Below are 19,381 nucleotides of genomic sequence, written 5' to 3' on the forward strand. Positions count from 1 at the left end.
CAATGAAACAAACAACTTTGAGAATCTTTCTGAGTTAATGATCCAGGACAGTTATTCAATTTACTAAGTAGAATAGACTGAAATATTTTTTCCCTGTATTTAAAGCTAAGGTAAGAAAATAAATTTGGATTTCCTTTAGAGAAATAAAAAAATACCCTTTATACACCTATAACATCTTTTAATTTTCATCTAAATTTACAAACACCAAAATAATCAAATCTATTGGCATTGCTGTTATATAACTTAAATCAACTAAGCACTGTAGCAAACACTTTACAGAACTTAGATAACACAAAATTCAGTTTTTTAAAGATCATCTGTTTTAATTATATTTAATTACGTACACATGTTTATTTAAGAAACAATTTATACTGAAGGTACTTAACAAAGGAAGGTAGCATTGTTAAAATCTGTTATCACATTTCTTAATAAAGGTTACATGAATATAAAAATAGCTTTCACATCATTTTATATTTGTTATAATCTTTGAAATACGTTATATAAGTTATATTTATAGGATATAAGAAGTTGGTGAAGAAAAGAAGTTGTAAATTCTGTGAAACTTGAACCCAGATGTCACATTTCCTCTGACAAGTGGTCTTTACGGTGATCTTCAAGACCAGTAGATTTCTATTGGCTTACTCAGAATAATGCCATGTGCTGCAAGATCGATGTTTAATATCTAAAATAGACAAAAACAAATTTTAAATGGCATAATTGTGGAAACAGAATCATGTTTCTTAAATTAATGAAGTAGTGTTTTTAAAACATCCTGTTTGTCTTGTTCATGTAGGATAAACTCATTTCTGGAAGTTCATAAATAACAATTTGAATAATAATCTCAAATTACTGTATTTTCAAGATGATGACAATAAACCCCTGAGAAGTGAAGTGTCTTTTAAAAGGAGTGTGAAAACTGAGGCCATTACCAATTTGCCTGGATGTCTGTTACTTTGCTTTCTCCTCCTGAAAGGTATGATGTTTGTAATTGCACTATATGATATTCTATACCCCAGCCCAAAGTCTATCTAGTAGTCTACAACCAGTTCAAGATTTACAAATATGATGTTTCTTCTACACCAAATGCAGTCATTTAAGGAGTTTGAGTGTATGTCAAACGCTGTTAATTCCAAGTGTTACCGTCTTTTACTGGTTTAATCTAAAATAGGCTATTTGAGGGCTAGTTGTGGAAATGATCAAGTGAAAACCTATTTCAAACAATCATCTACCATATTTAATGGTACGATGGCTTCACTGAGCTTTCGTCTCATTGATATTTCTCCAATATACTGCGTGACTCTTTGTGTGTCTTCCCAGAAATGTGGATTCAACCACAAAATATGCCAGAGAAATCACTCTCTGGAGGCTCTAGAATACTTATTCATCACACAAGCATTTTTTAGGATATTGTTACCACACTTTATAGTTAGAAGACTTTACAACAGGAGAGTTTGATGATTTGCTTAATATTCATTCATTAGCTAAATTCAAAACTGATCAAACCTACACCAATATCAGAACAAGTGAACACAGGCTGTAGATCTTTATTGGGGCAGACAACCCCATCTTTCTTCCACAGAGTAGCTGGTGCATTGGAATTGCTGACCTGGCCATTAGCAGTCTACAGGGTAATCTGACCCGCCACCAAGATTCCTTATACATCTGTCCAAGAGTCTAAGATCCTATGGAATCTATGGGCACTAAACATAGTGTCCAAGACAAACTTTAAATTTTGTTAAAGCTTATATCAAAAATGAAAAGCAGCCAAATACCAAACTCAATTCCAACTCACAGCACCCCTATAGTACAGGAGAGAGCTGCCCCTGGCGCACTGGGTTACACATTGGCCACTAGCCGGCCACTGTAAACACCAGCTGCTCCACCGTAGAAGCGTGAAGCTTTCTACTCTGGTAGTTACAACCTCCGAAACACACAGGGGCAATGTTACTGTCTTATAAACTCAAGTTGATTCTGTCACAGATCGACCCTAAGTAGAACTGTCTCTGGGTTTTCAAGACAGTAATTCTTTCCGGGAGTAAAAAGCCTCTTCTTGTTCCCAAGAAGCGATTGGTGGTTTTGAACTACTGAGTAATGCATAAGCACAAATCTAGCCACCCTGGCTCCTCCTGTAAGGTCGCTGTAAGTTGGGATCCACTTGATAGCAGCGAGTTGACAGTGAGAAAGAAGTCTCCTCACTCTCCCCCTGCAGGCTTGTCGGCTTTCACATGTTGACCTTGAGCTGCTGAGTAGCCCCAAATATCTCACCACGTCTGCGCGTATCTCACAGCTCAGAAGAGCTCATACAAAATGCCACTTCATATATTGAAAGATAGCTTTAAAACTCTTATGGTTAGAGCAATTAAGTCAACTTTGTAAAAATTTCTCATGGAAGGACATTACAAATATTAATATAATTTCAAAATTATTTCAAAATTTCAAGAAATAGCGGGTATGTTAATGCTAAGATTAAGAAGAAAGATGGAAGGAGAATTGCTATTTGCCTAGAAAGCAGTAGTAATTGGATAAGAGTTAAGGGAAAGAAATGGCCTCCACAGTTACTGCTATGGAGTGATTCTGATGCATACTGGCTCATGGGCCAGGGTAGAACTGCTCCTGTGGGCGTCTGAGGCTGTTACTCAGAGCGTGTGGAGAAGAGAGCTTCATCTTCTGCTCCCTGACTGAACGGGTGGTCTAGTTATTGACCTTGACATTTGTCGTCCAAAGGGTAATGCGAAATGGCACCGAGAATCTAACAGCCTGCTCAATTTTGGCTTCTTATGAAATCTTGAGAAGTTAAAACTGTGCCCCAACATCATATTTCCCCTCTAGCCTGAAATCCAGTGGCATGTTATTTTGCATTAGACAGTCTGATGATGGGACTTTCTACTCCTGTGAAGATTTGCAGTCTGAAAACCCACAAGGGCCAACTGACTCTATCCTTCAGGTCAGTCAGAATTGACTTGATGGCAGTGAGTGACATCTAGCAGGGCCCACAGAGGCATTCTTGGCCTTCACACTATGCTTTCAAAGACTACTGTTTTATCTTAATTTTAGATTCAGAGTCTTAAAAATCTGAGTGCTTTCCTTTTATTTTTTCTTCACTGAGATATCAAAAGAAGATTTAAGGGAATGTCAAGAGTATTCCTACTTGTTGTGTGTGATCTGCTAGCCACAAGGTTGGAGGTTCAAACCCACTAGCTGCTCTATAAGAGCTTTATACTTTCTTAAAGATTTACAGTATTGGAAACCCATAGGGCAGTTCTGCTCTAGGAATCGGAGTCAACTCTATGGCAGTGAGCTTCATTGTAGTGAGCATAACTATGTACCTGAAAAGTCAAACAGAGTTTGGAATGCAAATGAAATCTTAAATTTAAACCAATGACTTATAATAGTTGTTTTCTAGAAGATGAATTATTTGCCATCCACCTTTGAAGAGTTGAGAACTGGGAGGAACTTATAGTTTAAGGTATTGTTTACTCATATTTATGTGTTTAATTGGAGACAAAAATAGGTCTAAAATGTATTTGTTTAAAGTTATGTTAGTTACCAGCAGCAATTGGTATTACCACAAAATTTCTGATTTATTTTTTTAGTGTTCTATACAAAAGTAGTATCTTTTGTATATCTATATCCATATACTCTGGGTAGTTATATCAGCTTTGTTAAATTAAAGTCTTTTGCCATCATCAACTTAGTTCCAGTTTATAACAATCCTCTAGGCGAGACTAGAGTTTTCTCATAGGATTTTCCAGGTTGTAAATTTTTACAAACAAATATCCACATCTTTTCCCTTCAGAGCAGCAGGAGGGTGGGAACTCCCTACCTTTGGTTATCAGCTGGGCACTTTAACTATTGCAGTACCAGATTCCTTCTCATTTTGCAAAGAATGTTGAGGATCTTTTATCAAATGCCTAGTAAATGTTATTTCTGAAGTCATTTACATGTGAGGGCTCTTCAAATAGTTGGTGGAAAAATGGAATAAAAGATAATGGACTTTTCTCACAAACTCTTTGAAGCCCCTTTGCGTAGGAACAATAGTTATTTGGAAGCTTAATAATGATTCAGAGATTTTTCTCAGAACACATTAAAATATGCCACTGGTTGGATTTTTATGAAAGTATATTAAAGTTGAAAGTGTAATTTAACTGAAAACATTAACCCATAATTATGTTTCTCTAGGGTTCAAAATTACATCTATTTAAATGTTTGAAATAGCTCCATTTAACAGCTTATTTTTACATGTAACTCACCTCCTTGGCTGAATCCTGAGTAAATTTCAGTTGGATTGTATTTCCTTCATAGAGGGCATTGACACTTGATACAGGGGTCTTTCCTTTCCCCCACACTTTGATGTATCCAAGTGTTGTTTCATTTGCATTGATATAACCAGTTTTCAGAACAGTGCTTTTCAAGATGGTCTACAAAGATAAAGAAATAATGTATATCTTTCTTCCACAAAAGAAATGGAATATTTTTTTAACTAGGTTGGCTAAACAAAAGGATGTTTAACAGTACAGCAAAGCCATGCATTAAACATTTAATATAATTTCCCACAATTACATTTAAATGATCTCATCCAAATACACACCTTGTTCAAATTGAATTGCACCATTAAATACAGGTTTCTTTCATAGGTGTCTGGAGAGAGAGAGAGAGAAAGAAGAGAAAAACATTTTTTATTTCCAAACAACAATAATGTATACAAGTATATTTGCTTCTTTTTCACTGTATGATTCAAAAATATCATAAAGTCATAAGTAATATTTTATTAAGAATATCTCACTTTTTCAAGCCCAGTGCAGTGAGTGCTGAACTAGTAAGGCTCATTTATGAGGGGTGGTCCTACAGAGAAGGATGGACCAGGTTGGTGTACGTGTGCATATGGAGGCTGAGAGGGCAACATTCTAAAGCAGTGAAGTGTTGAAAATCACACCGAATGTAGTTCTGCAATAGTGGGAAGTGAAAGAATAAACAGAATTGACTGGTAACAGTGATAGCATGTCCTGCCATTTAATGACTAATAATAAAATATTTATGCAGGACATGAAACACGATAGCAACTTATTCTTGTGACACTTGAAACAATATTCAGTTGTTCAAGATTTTTACTTCAATTAAAATCAAATTGGACAACGTACAACCAGAATGCTCTTCAGAAACAAAGCAGGAGCAACTTCCACGTACTTGCGCTGTATGTGTTATGAGAAGGGACCAGTCTCTGGAACAGAACATGAAGCTTGAAAGAGTAGAGGGGCGTGGGCTACAGAAGACCGTCAATGAGATGGTTTGATACAGTGGTTGCAACCTATATAACTTAAATATAACACTGACTATGAGGATGGTATAGAACTAAGCAGTTTTCTTTGTTTCTCTATGTGCCTTAATTAGCATTATGAAGTACCTTACACCAAACATATCGACATCTCTACCTAAAATGTGTTGCTCTCTTTAGGGCTGTAGTTAATTTTGATTTATAGGGACCCGGTATGAGAGTAGTTGCCCCCATAGAGTGTTTCTGCTGATAAATTAATTTTAATGACTAATATTCTAGCTCATAGACAATCACTTAAATGTTGCTCCATCAGTTGTCCTTAATAAATTATAATCTTGCCATATTTAAAAGCAGTTTTATTTTAAAAAGCTTCCAAATACCACTTGCTGACGGCTTTACTCATTTTGTCATATTCTAAGTACTTCACCATAGCTCCTATAATATTATTTATTGCTATTACCTCCTTTGTTCAGGTTTCCCTGATTTTTCAGATTTTGATGATATGTAAAAACAAATAGGCTATTATTAAAAGGCAGAATTAAATTAATGTCTGTCGTAAGTATTGCGATATGATTGAAAGAAGCTATAACTTTTTGATTCCCTGTCCACTAATAAGTATAAGCACTAAGTCACTGACATTGAGTTGATTCTGCTTTTTAGGACAGATTGTAAATTTTTACAGGTCCCCAACCCAAACTCTTTGCAAGAGCTTCTGACTCATAGCAAACTCTATAGGACAGGTTAGAACCGCCCCGGTGGATTTCTCAGACTGAACTCTTAACAGGAGTAGAAAGGCTACTCTTTCTACTTAATGTTTCTGGTGGTTTGAGTTCCTGATCCTGTGGTATAACCCACTAAGCTACCAAGTGTCTGCTAAAAAAATGTTGTGATCTAGTAAACTTGGTACTTTGGATAGGAATCAGTACACCGAATGCTCTCCTAGTGTCTTCCAACATTTCACACAAAGGTGGATTGCCCATAATGCAGTGGAATTTGGGTGGGTCCCAGACTGCATTTTCTCCCGCTGTCCCTGGTGACTCTTGATGCTGATGGTTACCAAGTACTCACTACTCGAAAATTAGCAATTGTTGTCTGGTCTTGAAGAACACTCCCAGAAGTACAAACAAAGATTCATGCTTACAAATGTGTTCTCAAAAAACACACTGTATTAAAGACACTAGTCAAAAATACAAAGAGGAAATGTATGCTTGCTTTCTGAACTTAGTTTTTTTTACTATCTTAGTTTTAAAGAGACCTCTATGCATTACCATGTACACATAAAATAGTGCTATATGGCTCACTTGAGCTTACACACATTGAGTGTTTATTATGTAAACAGCACAGTGGGTGTACAAAGATACTATACAATCCCTGTGCACACCGATCTCTTATTTATCTAGACACTCTATTGTAAAGATTACATTTAGAATAAAAAAATCTTTTAAATGTTTATAAAACTACTTTTATGTGAATTCCAATAATTATTAAAAATCACAGCTTTGTATAACATCAATAGACTCCTATTAAGTTTTCAAAGAATAAGACAAATGAAATGGCAGGCATGGAAGACTATTTATGGCATCTTTTAAATTCATCTACTGGCTGGAATACTCACCTATAGTGTCTCCATCATCCCAGAAGAGAGAGCCGTGTGCCATCTGATTATCATCAGCAGCAACAATGAGTCCCATGAACTTTTGACGACTGTGGAGGAGGAATGTATAGTTTTACCCGTGTTTGTAGAATAGCATGTGCCTACGGATGCCATATCATGAGTAAGAGGGATCACAAACACCACCCCAGAGTGTATGTATGGAAGCAAATGCATGTAACCGGGCTTACACAAAGGTACAGGGCATTCTTCTTTCCAGGAAGTTGAGAGGAATGACAAAGCACAAAAAGCCCTTCATATTTAATAGGAGATATTGCTCATGTCTTTTGCTCTCAAGTGTTCAGCCCCAATTACAAATTATAAGTGACCTCATTTATAATTCTAAAACCAATTTGTCAGTGGATTTATTGACTTGTTTCTGTTAATAATTTCATTGACTATTAAATAATAAACTATTTTAGTATTATGTTGGATTTCTTATCATCTGTGTTTTCTCTTATTTATATACATATGTCAATGAGTTATTTATCTTTTTTATTACTAATGAGGATGTATAAATTAACTTGAAAATATTAAGTTGGCTTGGTTTTAGTTGTCCTAGGAATTGAAAATATTTCCCAATCCTGAGTTTACTTTGACCATCCTTGAGCAAAGCTCCTGTTTTCATACTCACTTCACAAGATTTTCAGTCATTAACTTGGTTTCATAGACTCATATTACTGAAGGACAATTTTTCAGACAAATTATGATTAACTATTTGACATATTTGTTTTTTGGGGGTCACAAATACTAAAGGATTTAGTCTGAGAAGTCTCCTAAAACATTCAAACACATTAAAGTTCAATTCTCCCTAATTATTTGGTATTTTCTATAGGAACGATGTTCATAAATACTATCATTTGTATGAAGGGGCTTCAAAAGTTCATGAAAAAAGTAGAATTCAAGCATGATGAAAAAATTCCCATAAACATGTGAAGGCCCTTTTGCATATGTGCATTTTACATATATGCTCTGTGTGTATACATATATACATGTGTTGGTATATGTATTTCAGTTCATTGAAACTGTGATGAAAGACACACAGATATATACTATTAGCAACATCAAAAACCCTGTTTAACCCACGTCTCCAATTTACAACAAAATGAGATAATAAAGAGATTCAGGACCTATATTCTATCTGTTTTTACTCCTAAGCCGCACACCTCTCCATTGTCCCCAACACAAGCACATGCAAGATGTCCTTTCTCCTCATAGTTTGTTACATAGGGGCCCTAATGTTGTAGTGGCTAAGCCTTGGGTTGCTAACCACAAGGTCAGCAGTTTGAAAGCATCAGCCACACCTCAGGAGAAAGAGGAGACTTCTAGACTCCCACAGTTCCAGTCTCAGAACCTCACAGGTGCAGTTCTGTCCTGTCCTACAGGGTTGCTATGATACAGAATGGACTCAATTGCAATGAGTTTTTTGGGGGGTGGATGGGGAGGAATCATTTAAAAAGAAAAATGTAAAAAATCTTGAAGGCTCAACCCTGACTAGTCTCCCCCATGAAGCATTCATCATTAGGCAGAATATTTATTTTCCTCATTAACGGAAAACAAGATAAATACTATTGTAAGTAGAGCCCAGTGTTTCTAAGGGATGACAGTAACGTATGCAGGTAAGCAGGAGGCGCCAGTGTGTAGAATTTCTGAGCAAACGTGGCGTGAGCAAAGAGGTGGCTCAAAGACTGCTCTCCCAGGATCAGATCATTTAAATTCGGTGTTTAGGTACAATGAATAGAAATTCCGCAGCTGTTATGAGCGATTCACTCACACTGGGGACAGGAGAGAGAGTAAATCCATGGTTTTTGGTAAGATCGAGATATTACTGAGTGATAGAGGAAGAATATCGGGTTATGGACTTTGAGCAGAGAAAGAAGACCATGGAAAGATTATTGGTTAAGAATGGGGAAGGACAAAAATGCATCTGTGGTTTATAATGCTACAGGAGAAGGAAGACTCCTAGAAACAGGGGCGCTTCCACCCTGCGCAGCAGGGAGCATGGTAATAAATAGAACAAGGCAGTTAGTGTGGCAATCAGGTAGACCATTTCATTGTCCTGCGCCACTTTGTTACTTGCTAACACCAGTTCCTTCTGGTCCGTGCCAATTCCATGTGGACTAAGTTGAACTGCTCCACAGGGTTTTCAAAGGTGTAACTTTTCAGAAATAGAGGAGTCACCCCAGGTGCCTCTGAGTGGGTTCAGAACCCCATCTTTCATCTCACAGACAAACGCCTGACGTGTCGTATAGAACACGCAGACACGGACGAATGCTGCTCTTTTATTAGGAATGGTAGTCTCAGTTCAATTCTCATTTTCTTTCTATCTCTTACATATTTGAAGTTTATAAAAGCCACAATAACATTCTCACGGAGTAAATGATAATAATTTTTACATAATGTAAGAGAGAAAAATGCAGACTCAAGTGAAGTCACTATTCAAATTAAAATATATTAATTTGCCAATATAGCTTGCATGTTAGATACGAGACATCAAGTTTCTTTTTACCTATTCTTTATGGGACACGTTTCTACCTCAGTGAGGGCGAGGAGACATTTCTAGGATGGAAAGTTTCCCTAAGTCTCCTACATTTCTGCATGTCTTGGATGGAGAGGCCCAGGTAGTTTGTCCTCTGAACTATCTTTTCATCAATATTGTAAGCAGAGGAAGACAGTGAAGTAACATTGGGAGATAGTGAAGTAAATAGCAGGGCTGGGGATTTTTGTTCTGTTTTGTTGCTTGGCTTTTTTTACTACCCATTATAAAACTCTTCCATCACAGACAAGAAAATGGATAGGTTTAAATAACAACAACAACGAAGAAAAAAAGAAAAAAAAACGCAATTTCTCCACCAGAGTCAATTTTGACTCATGGAGGGCCTTCAAGAATGCCACACTTGAACTGTCACTTTGAGTTTCCAAGACTATAAATCTTTAAGGAAAAGAAAGCCTCATCTATCTCTCATAGAGTTGCTAGTGGGTTCACACTACTGATCTTGTGGTTAGCAGTCCAACAGTAACCCACTAAGCTACCACAACCCCTGATTGATAGGTTGGTGTGCAGTCAGTTACAAAGGTACATGGCTCCTCAGCTGTGACGTAAACTCACTGCGTGTGAAGTATCAGTAGGGGCCAGACTATGCTACCCACACGGGCATTTGTGGGGAAAAGGAAACTGAATAAAACTCATAGTACAAAGCTCATGGTTTTTGTACTATGAGTTATAAAGTGCTTTTATCTAGCACCAATGAAACATGAAAAGACAAAATTGATAGTTGACAAATAAATTTTATGGCCATTCCCAGATCCTGATAATTCTATCATGAGGTACTCCAGAGTTTAAACCTGAACTCTGTTGCGCCTTACTTACCTGAAAAATGTGGTTTGGCCAGGCTCTTGGCATGGTAGGATATGGCCCCCACGGACATGCAGGTTTATGAAATCCCAAGGAGCCTCAAAAGAGTGATGCGTCCTTCTCACACCAATGTCCTCCCCCTAGTGAGGTGAAGGTTCAGAGGACGAATCAGAGAAGCAAAAAGTGGCCGCAGCAGCAACAGGGATACGTTTATTTACTTGAAGAGGTACAATTTTATAAAACCAAGTAATTCTATTGTCAATTTGAAAAAAATAATAAAAACTCAAACATTTGTTTAAGAGCTAACTTTGTAGATAGCACACGTTCATGGTCACCTTAAAAGCTACCCCTAGCCACTTTTTAATGTAGTGCTCACATGTAAAAATATGCACATTAAGGAAAGGTTAAAAACATAATCAAAGATTTGCATATGCATTATTTTTTAAATTATTACATCCTTTTAATGATAATTCTCCATTTTCAATAAAGAAAATTGAACCTTTGATGTATATTATATGGACTTTCTATTCTTCTTCATTATAATAAATTTATGAATACATAACTGAAAATAGAATAACTTAGCTCTGTTGTATTTTACATTACATTAATTTATTTCAACTCAGTTAGCAAAAGAAAGTTTTTTTAATCTTTTAAAATAAAAATAATCCAAACTCATAATTACTGGAAAGACAATAGCTATACTGTTGCACATTCTATTTAATTAACTTTCCAGAATTTAACAAATACTTACTGTATGATAATCAAACCACCGAGCATTAGGGACATAGCCTGTTACGTTTACAGCATGCTGGAATTCAAAGGGATAGTAATTATATATATGTAAGGCAAATAAAAGCAATTTTCTGTGAAAAGTATTATGTTTCAGTACTTACAGGTTCCAATACAGGAGTAACCATAAATGCTGGACCCCACAAGAATTGTTTATATATGTTCCAGGTTTCCCTATCATCAAAGAACCTTAACAAAATAATTGCAAATAGTTAAATTCAATCCAAGTCATATGCATCTTCTGAATATCATAAAATAATTTTCAAATAGCATTTTGTAAAATGGAATTTTGTGTCCAACTCAAATCATAAAATATCAGAGTTCTATCATCTGCAATTTAATGTATAGCAGTACAATAAATTATGAGTAAATCTGGTTTATAATGAAATTTCCTGACAAAATGTAGAGAATTATAACAGACTTGTAAAAATAATTGAGTGACTGATCTTCTGGAAAAGAACTCATAGAAGCACAGCTATTAGGTTTGTCTTATATATGATTTTGATAAGTAAGAAGCAAGTAAGGTTCGTGGAATAAGCTTCATGGGATAGAATTGTGAGTTAATATGTTATCAGAATCTTGATTTTGTAACTTTAAAATTTTACTTATCCTACCTAAATTAGAACTTAATAAATAGTGAATGCCAATGTCTTTATGCATTCTTCCAGAGCCCATAGTGGTTATGTATTGGGCTGCTAACTGCAAAATAAGTTTGTAGTTTAAAATCACTAAGGGCTCTGCAGGACAAAGGGGGGTACGGGGATTCTAGTCCTGGAAAGAGCCACAGCCTTGGAAATCCACTGGCTCAGTTCTACACTGTCCCATAAGGTCGCTGTGTGTTAGCATCTACTCGACAAATGTTAATACATCTCTGCACTTGAAGTAAAGGGGATTGGAAAAAATAACCTTTTTTAAGTTAAAGAATGCTACTGTTAATTGCCATTGAGTTGATGCCAGTTGATGGCAACATTATGTGTAACAGAAGATGTGACCCTTCACTAAATTATCCTGATGATCTCAGTCAACGAAGCATACTAAAATTATTTCATTACGACTTATTTGTAATTTTAAACCTTTGCATTTTTTGGTTTTATTTGTTTGTTTTGATAACACCCATAGAAAGAATCTATTGGAACTTGCCTTAAAGGTAACAGTAGCAAAACATCATTCTAACCATGTTCCAGGGAATATAGTTTTTCATATGTGGCTTACATCTTATGGCTAAATCTAAAACATTTTTACGGAAAAAACTATTGTATTATTTTAGGGTATCCTATTAGCTCACGTCTAAGGAGAAGGTAGGATGGCACTATGTTTGGTAGATTTACTTAACAGTCCTAAGCCTCAAGAAATTTTATAATACATAAAGTAATAATATCACTTATTTATGAGAATTTTTTAAAAACTCAATGTAATACTATATAATGCATTTAGAACAATATCTTATAAAAGGTAATTATGTATTATTGCATTTCAAAAATTGTTCAATGTGGTTCATATAATTACATATATTCTTTTTTCTGCTTAGTGGAAGAGAGATATAAGCAAAGTTCTTATGAACTCAAGTTTATTCTAAAATAATGATTAAAAAATCCCACTCAAAAGTGGTCTGTTTATTGGACTATAAGAGATTGTTGAATAAATAAAGTGGTCTATATATTGCACTATAGGAGATTTTTTTAGTAAATTAAATAAAACATCTTGCTCTGCTGGGAAAAATAAAAAAAACTTTATACTTACTCATGCAAAAGAGGTCTAATAACGGTTCCACCATGAACATGAATGTCGTGCATTTGTGTATAGAAATAAGGCAATAAAGTATATCTAATATTTAGAATATTTTTTGACATTTCAGCAAAAGTTGCATTCCAGGAAACAGGATCTTGTCTCTGGAATACAGAAAAATAATATAGATCATAACACATTGTCCATTTCATTTTAGGTAATAATATTCAAATATACATTTAGAGGATAAAAAATATAAAATAATATCAATGCAATGTCATGTTCTATGCAATTTCATCACAGCATGAACATACAATAGTATTATTTTACTATCATATAGATGGACACAGAATGAGAAACAGAGTAGAGAGAGAGATGGCATAGATCCTGCTGACCCTTTAATATGAAAACAATTCTATCAATGTATATATTTCATTTCATTGAACCTGGGGCTTGATTAAGTTTAAGTGAACATACATGAAAGATCACTCAATTTTTAATAAATGACATAAGTGTACTTTTAAATACAGAGACAATGATAGGGTAAGAAATTCATTAGGGGAATGAAATATTATGTCACATATAGACAGAAATAACCCAAAATATGGAGATCCAAAGATATGATCCAGCATCCTATATGTCATTATGAGTATAGAAGGATTATGCAATGAATGAACAATGAGGATCGATGATATTGTCAGTAGAACTAATACTACCTATGAAGAATTTCATAGAAGGAACTAACAGAGGATTTTCAAACAGAACAGCCAACAGATTCTCTGCAACACAAATCCAGGTCAAAAGGCTGAAATTAATAGAATAATGATAAAATGGTTGTATAAATCACATTATTGCACATATCACTTTCATATTATGTTATAGTTTGAATTATACCATAGAAACAGACAATGCTATATTATGTATCTAGGAGGAAATACTTTTAATGCTATTCATGAAATAAGAATGGTTGGTGCATTATAGAACTGTATCATATCTGTAGTGACTATGAATCTTCTTGATTTTAGAAATTACAAAGCTTGAATTGTCATCAAAAATGAAATATTTTCACCAGTTAAAGCAGGTAAACTGAAAACTGCTAACTATGTCTAATTCTTTTTGTTTCTTTTCAACTTCAAGTGAAGAAGTTTTAAAGACCATATGTGTTGCTTATTGACTCTGCTAAAAATAATTTCAATTTTATCATGTCTATATAGCTAAAACCTAAACTCATTGCCATTGATTTGATTCTTATTCAACCTGTAGGACAGAGTTGAGCTGATCCTTCAAGTTCATGTGCAGACACTGAATTTTACTCTAGACATTCCAAAATTTTAAATCCATCTTTAGATTAAGTTAAATTTTCTTTTCTGTGCATTTATATTTAAAAATCATTGTCTACTTCTCTATTCAGATTTTATCCAATATTCTAACCATTTGATCTTTTACTTGTCCCTTCTAAAATTTTACTGCTACTCATGCTTCCATGAGTTGTTTCCTTTAACTAAAGTCTCTGATCAAATGTCATTTTTCCCCAAAAAATCTTCTCTAAGGACCTTCACCAATCGCTATCCATTTATAGATGTATTTTTCCTTCATGTCTACTTATTTGTATTTCACTTAGTATACACATAATGATCTACCATTATCTATTTCTATGAAAATATGAATCATTACGATAAGAGCTTTATACAAATCAAACAGTAGATTCACAATTCTAGTCGGTGAAAACCTCTGTTGGCTTTTATTGACTTTTGCCCAAATCTCCCAACTGTGCTGTTGTTATTCTTAGGGACGTAGAGTACTTTCCAACATAGCAACCCAATGTACAACAGAAAAATTCTTTGACTCTGCTCCCATCCTCACATCTGTTATGTTTGAGCTCAAAGTTGTAACTATTGTATCAATCCATTTGGCCAAGGGCATTCCTCGTTTTCACCATCCTCCTCCTCTCTATTCCCTAAAGAGTTAGTCTCAGACATTCCTAGGGCCAGTTCTACCTGTCCTGTAGGTTTGCTATGAGTCGGAATCAACTCTATGGCAGTGGGTGACTCCGTCAATCATGCTGACTTTCTCCAGGGACTGGTGTCTCCTGAAAACACACCCAAAGAATTTCAGATGAAGTCTCACCGCCCTTGCTTGTAAGAATCATTCCTGGCAGTGCTTCTTCCAAGGGGATTTGTTTGTTCTTTTGACAGTCCATGGTACGATTATTGTTCTTTGTCACACTGTACTTGTGCTGCGCCATGAAGCCACCTGTCAGCACTATAATTCCAATGATTAGGCTCTTCTACATTCTCCCTTATTTAATGTCAAACACATATATCATACGAGGAAACTGAAAACACCTAGATTGGGTCAAGTACATCTTAGTGCTCAAAGTGACGTCCTTGCTCTTCACTGTTAAGAGGCCTTGTGTTGCCTATAGGTCCAATGTAATATGTCATTCAATTTCTTCACTGCTACTTCCATGATCATTGATTATATTTCTAAGCAGGATAAAAATCCTTGTCAAGATCAATCTTTTTCTCTAATTATCATGATGTTATCCACGGGTCCATTTTTGAGGATTTGGGCTTTCTTTACATTGAGGCGTAAACCATACTGAAGGCTGCAATCCTTGCCGTTCATCAGACTTCCAGTCTTCCTCACTTTTAACAAGCAAAGTTGTATCATTTACATACCAAAGGTTGTTTACAAGCCTTCCTTCTATCCGGATGCTGTGTTCTGCTTCATCTCATCATTTCAGAGACATTCTGCTCGGCAGAAAGGGTGAATAAATATGGTGAGAGAAAAAGCCCCCGGCACACACTTTCCTGATTTTAAAGCATGTTCTGTTCATCCAACTATCTCTTGATTCATGGCCAGGTTCTGCAGGAGCATGATGTCGTGTTCTGGAATTGCCTTTCTTCTTGATGCTACCCATAATTTGTTGTGATCCACACAGCCAAATGTCTTTGCACATAAGTAATTGTTTTCTGGTGCTCTCTGCTTTCAGCCAATATCCACTTGATGTCTGCATTTGTATCCCTTATTCCACTTTCTCTTCTGAATCCATCCTGAATTTCTGGCAGCTCCCTGTCAATGTGTTGCTGCCACCATGGAATGAAAGTCCTCAAAACTTTACCGGCATGTGATATTGTTGGCTAATTTCCACCTTATATGGGGTCACCTTTATGTGCACTAACACGAATCTGAATCTCTGCTAGCTGGGTTTCAGATAGCTGTCTCCCCATTTTCTTGGCACAGACATAAAAGGTCTTCCAATGCTTCATTAGCATGTCAGATTTCACTTGGTACTTTGTCCAATATTGAAGCTTTGCTTTTTGCTAGTGCTTTCAGTGAAGCTTAGACATATTCCTTTTGCAACATTGGCTGTTGATCATATGCTGCCTCTTGATATGGTTTAACACCGAACAATTATTCTTGGTGCAGTGACTCGGCGCCAAATATTTCAGATGCTTCCATGGACTTTAGATGCTTCTTGCATCATTCACTATTTTGCCCACAGAATCTTTACATAATACATGTATTATTATGTATTGAATATTTCCCTCAGTTTATAATATGCTGAGTACTTTCTTGATTTTTTATAATCTACTTTTAGATTTTTTCACATTTTATTAAAATTCTTGACTTGGATTCTTGAGCTGTCCTATGAAATTTTCTGTTTAGTTCTTCATCTTCATCATTTTTCCCCTTTTCTTTACCTACTCTACAGGAAAGCACAAGTTTCAGCATCTCTTCTGACATCTACTTTGATCTTTCTCTCTTGTCTTTGTGGTGACCGTTTGCTTTCTTCTTTCGATGATATTGATGATATCTTAGGGATCAAAATGCTTTTTCTCATCAGTGTTCATTTGGCTCCAAACATTACAGTGATCTAAATGGTACTTCTGGTTGTAAGTTTTCCCATTAAAGTATTTCTGCTCCATTGAATCAAATCCCTACTGCTTTTCCTTCTGCAAATTCCCAAATCACAAATTCACCCATACTTTGGTCCCACCCATTATTTTCTGACCCTCCAGAATCTTCTACAAAAAATCCTAATTCTACTTAGACGAATTGCTCAGAATGCACTCAGAGATTTCCCAGCATGTTCTAATGTCCATCTACTCATGACTGAAAGGCTCCTTCCTTTTCACGTTCTGTTACTGCCACCAAGTCTGCTCTGACTCATAGTGATGTTATGGAACAGGGCCCTCCTTTTCCAGGACCTCTATCAAAACCCAGCTCATATTCCAAAATCCTGCCATCGTCCACCCTTTGTGAAGTCACAGTTTTGCTAAACTCTGTTCCTCCAAAAATGTGTTTCACTCAAAGTCAATATCGTACAATTTAATGATTAGTTAAATATTATCTGTTCTTATTTAGACCTTTCTGTGGTTAATTTTACTATTTCCCCTCAAGCACATCAAAAGTTTCTTTAGATGACTTAATAAAAATTTTAATAAATATAGCTGTTTCACCATACAAAAAAGTGGGTTTGTTTTTATCCCTTTTCCTTTAATTTCCCCATCCTTTCTGTATCTCATTGTTTTCAACGTTTGTCTTTAAAGTTTTCTGATTTCATGAATTGATGCTGACATCATAAATGTCCTTTTTATTTCTAATGATTTAGTCTAGAGCACATTTCTTATTTGTTTCATCCCAGTACAGTGAATGGTGAAGCAGTAATTTTACTTTTTCTCCAGGATATTCAAACCTTTTAGAGAGCAGTAGTAAGTATATCATTTAACCAAACGCCCGAATTTAAAATAAAAGAATGAATAACCAGGCCAGAACATGCTTAAATTGATGGGCTCAGATGTCTCGGTAGGTCAAGGTAATAATTACATACTCTGGTAAACGCAATGTTGTGATTTCTTGAGTATGGATAAAATGATCCAAGTTGCGTCCAGCGGGCACAAAGTTCATATTCTGAATTGTTAAAGAAGCCACAGATATCTGCACCAGTCTGAAATATATGGTTATATTTCATTAGTTTTCAGCTCATTGTTCCTAATTATTTAACATAAATATTTTAATATTTAAATAAATTTCAATAAATATTAAATGTCCATAAAATATTTGAAACAAATTTTAAAATAATATTTAACCTAATATAAATATTTAACGATGATAAAAAAGAATATGGCTACTTACATAAGATATTCCAAAGAGACTAAATTCCATCATACCTAAAGTAAATTAGGAAAAATAGTCTAAGAAATTCATGTATTTCAAGTTTTGTTCATAGTCCTTTTTATAAAGATATTCTTTCTAATATTAGCCTCCAAATCAATTGAATGTTTTTGTAATTAATATCATTTTCTTTATTTTTTCTTTTTACATTCATACATATTTTTACTGAGTATGGTTAATGATATGAGAAACACAGGACACTGAGTTTTCTCAGCACTTGGAATAGGGCGTATTGAAAGCACACCTTGTGATGAAGACATTACATTGTCAGGACCATGTGGGTGGTTTTCTGGTTTCATATTTGCAAAATAAGGAGACGGCCTTGGAAATTATGCAACCATTGTTATTCTGAGCTGAACCAAATTGAATATTTTATTATTAATAAATATACAAAGAGTGATCACTTCAATTAAATAGAACACTTTTATTTCTCAACTTTCCCTTTAAAGGGAGATTTCTAAATATTTCTTTCGATGAATAAAATAATCAATGTGAAAGTCTTTTTAAGCCGAAAAATGGGAAATTTCCTGTTTGCATTGAAGATTTTCATGGTTTAGTTCATATTTGTTCAATTATTGTCAATAATGTATTTTAAAATGTGATTTGAAATGATTCATTGGCTAATATCAGTGATTATTGTCCTCTACGATCAAAAATTTCTACCTAGTTCTATTTCTAATTTTTAGATAGTATCTTTCCAACACCTATTTTGTTAATATGAAAACTGAGACCCAAACTGGTAAAATTATCATTTCAAAATAAACAAGCTACATAACATTAGTGTCTCTATTTTTCTCTCATAATAGTTCCTGGGTTACAGCTTTTTAATGATTTTTTGCTGACATCAAAGATGCTAAAAGCATGAATTTTAAGTGGGCTTATATATGAGCAAGAATTAGACGTGGAAAATGCCTATTACAAAATTTAAAAGAATAGTAGCGAGGACTTATAAAATATATGAGCAAGCACTAGCCAAAGAAAATAATATTACAAAAACTATAAGAATAGTAATACGGACGGTGGCTGGAGCATACCAATGATCGACTTTTCCATGTTGTCCCATTGCGCATAGTTGTCTCCCAGCCAGTGTCCTGCCCACCTTCCAGCAGTAGGATATGTGGACCGGGAAATGACAATCCCTCTTTTACCAGTTGCTTGCTGTATTGCACTAGGAAAGAGGATGAGATATTCATGAGTTTGTACAAGAGGTCTTTTTCTCCCAAAGTTTCTGTTTATGACAACATAAAAAGGGTCTGTAGCTTCTGGTATCTGAGCGTCTTTTAGTTCTTCTTTTTATGTTTGCTCTCAGGATACCATTAATCCCTGGCTGGCACTAACACACTTTTCTTCCCTGCAACTTTTACTACAGTGACATGCAAATATCAAATGGTCTCAACATATTTTTGCA

The 19,381-nt window shown here is 35.2% G+C and overlaps 1 protein-coding gene across 1 annotated transcript in view; it reads right to left on the reverse strand.

Moving 5' to 3' along the window:
* Positions 1 to 613: 613 nt before the first annotated feature.
* Positions 614 to 19,381, reverse strand: part of SI (sucrase-isomaltase) — an 88,925-nt gene continuing 70,157 nt past the window's right edge. The window contains exons 37-47 of the mRNA XM_075547877.1: positions 19,008 to 19,141; positions 17,935 to 17,969; positions 17,630 to 17,746; positions 12,808 to 12,956; positions 11,172 to 11,256; positions 11,030 to 11,086; positions 10,294 to 10,418; positions 6,888 to 6,976; positions 4,589 to 4,638; positions 4,251 to 4,418; positions 614 to 682 (exon numbers count right to left, since the gene is read on the reverse strand). Coding sequence (XP_075403992.1) covers positions 614 to 682; positions 4,251 to 4,418; positions 4,589 to 4,638; positions 6,888 to 6,976; positions 10,294 to 10,418; positions 11,030 to 11,086; positions 11,172 to 11,256; positions 12,808 to 12,956; positions 17,630 to 17,746; positions 17,935 to 17,969; positions 19,008 to 19,141 — 1,078 coding nt within the window. The remainder of the gene's footprint in view (positions 683 to 4,250; positions 4,419 to 4,588; positions 4,639 to 6,887; positions 6,977 to 10,293; positions 10,419 to 11,029; positions 11,087 to 11,171; positions 11,257 to 12,807; positions 12,957 to 17,629; positions 17,747 to 17,934; positions 17,970 to 19,007; positions 19,142 to 19,381) is intronic.

The sequence above is a fragment of the Tenrec ecaudatus genome, chromosome 4 (assembly GCF_050624435.1).
Source record: "Tenrec ecaudatus isolate mTenEca1 chromosome 4, mTenEca1.hap1, whole genome shotgun sequence".
Taxonomy (NCBI): domain Eukaryota; kingdom Metazoa; phylum Chordata; class Mammalia; order Afrosoricida; family Tenrecidae; genus Tenrec; species Tenrec ecaudatus.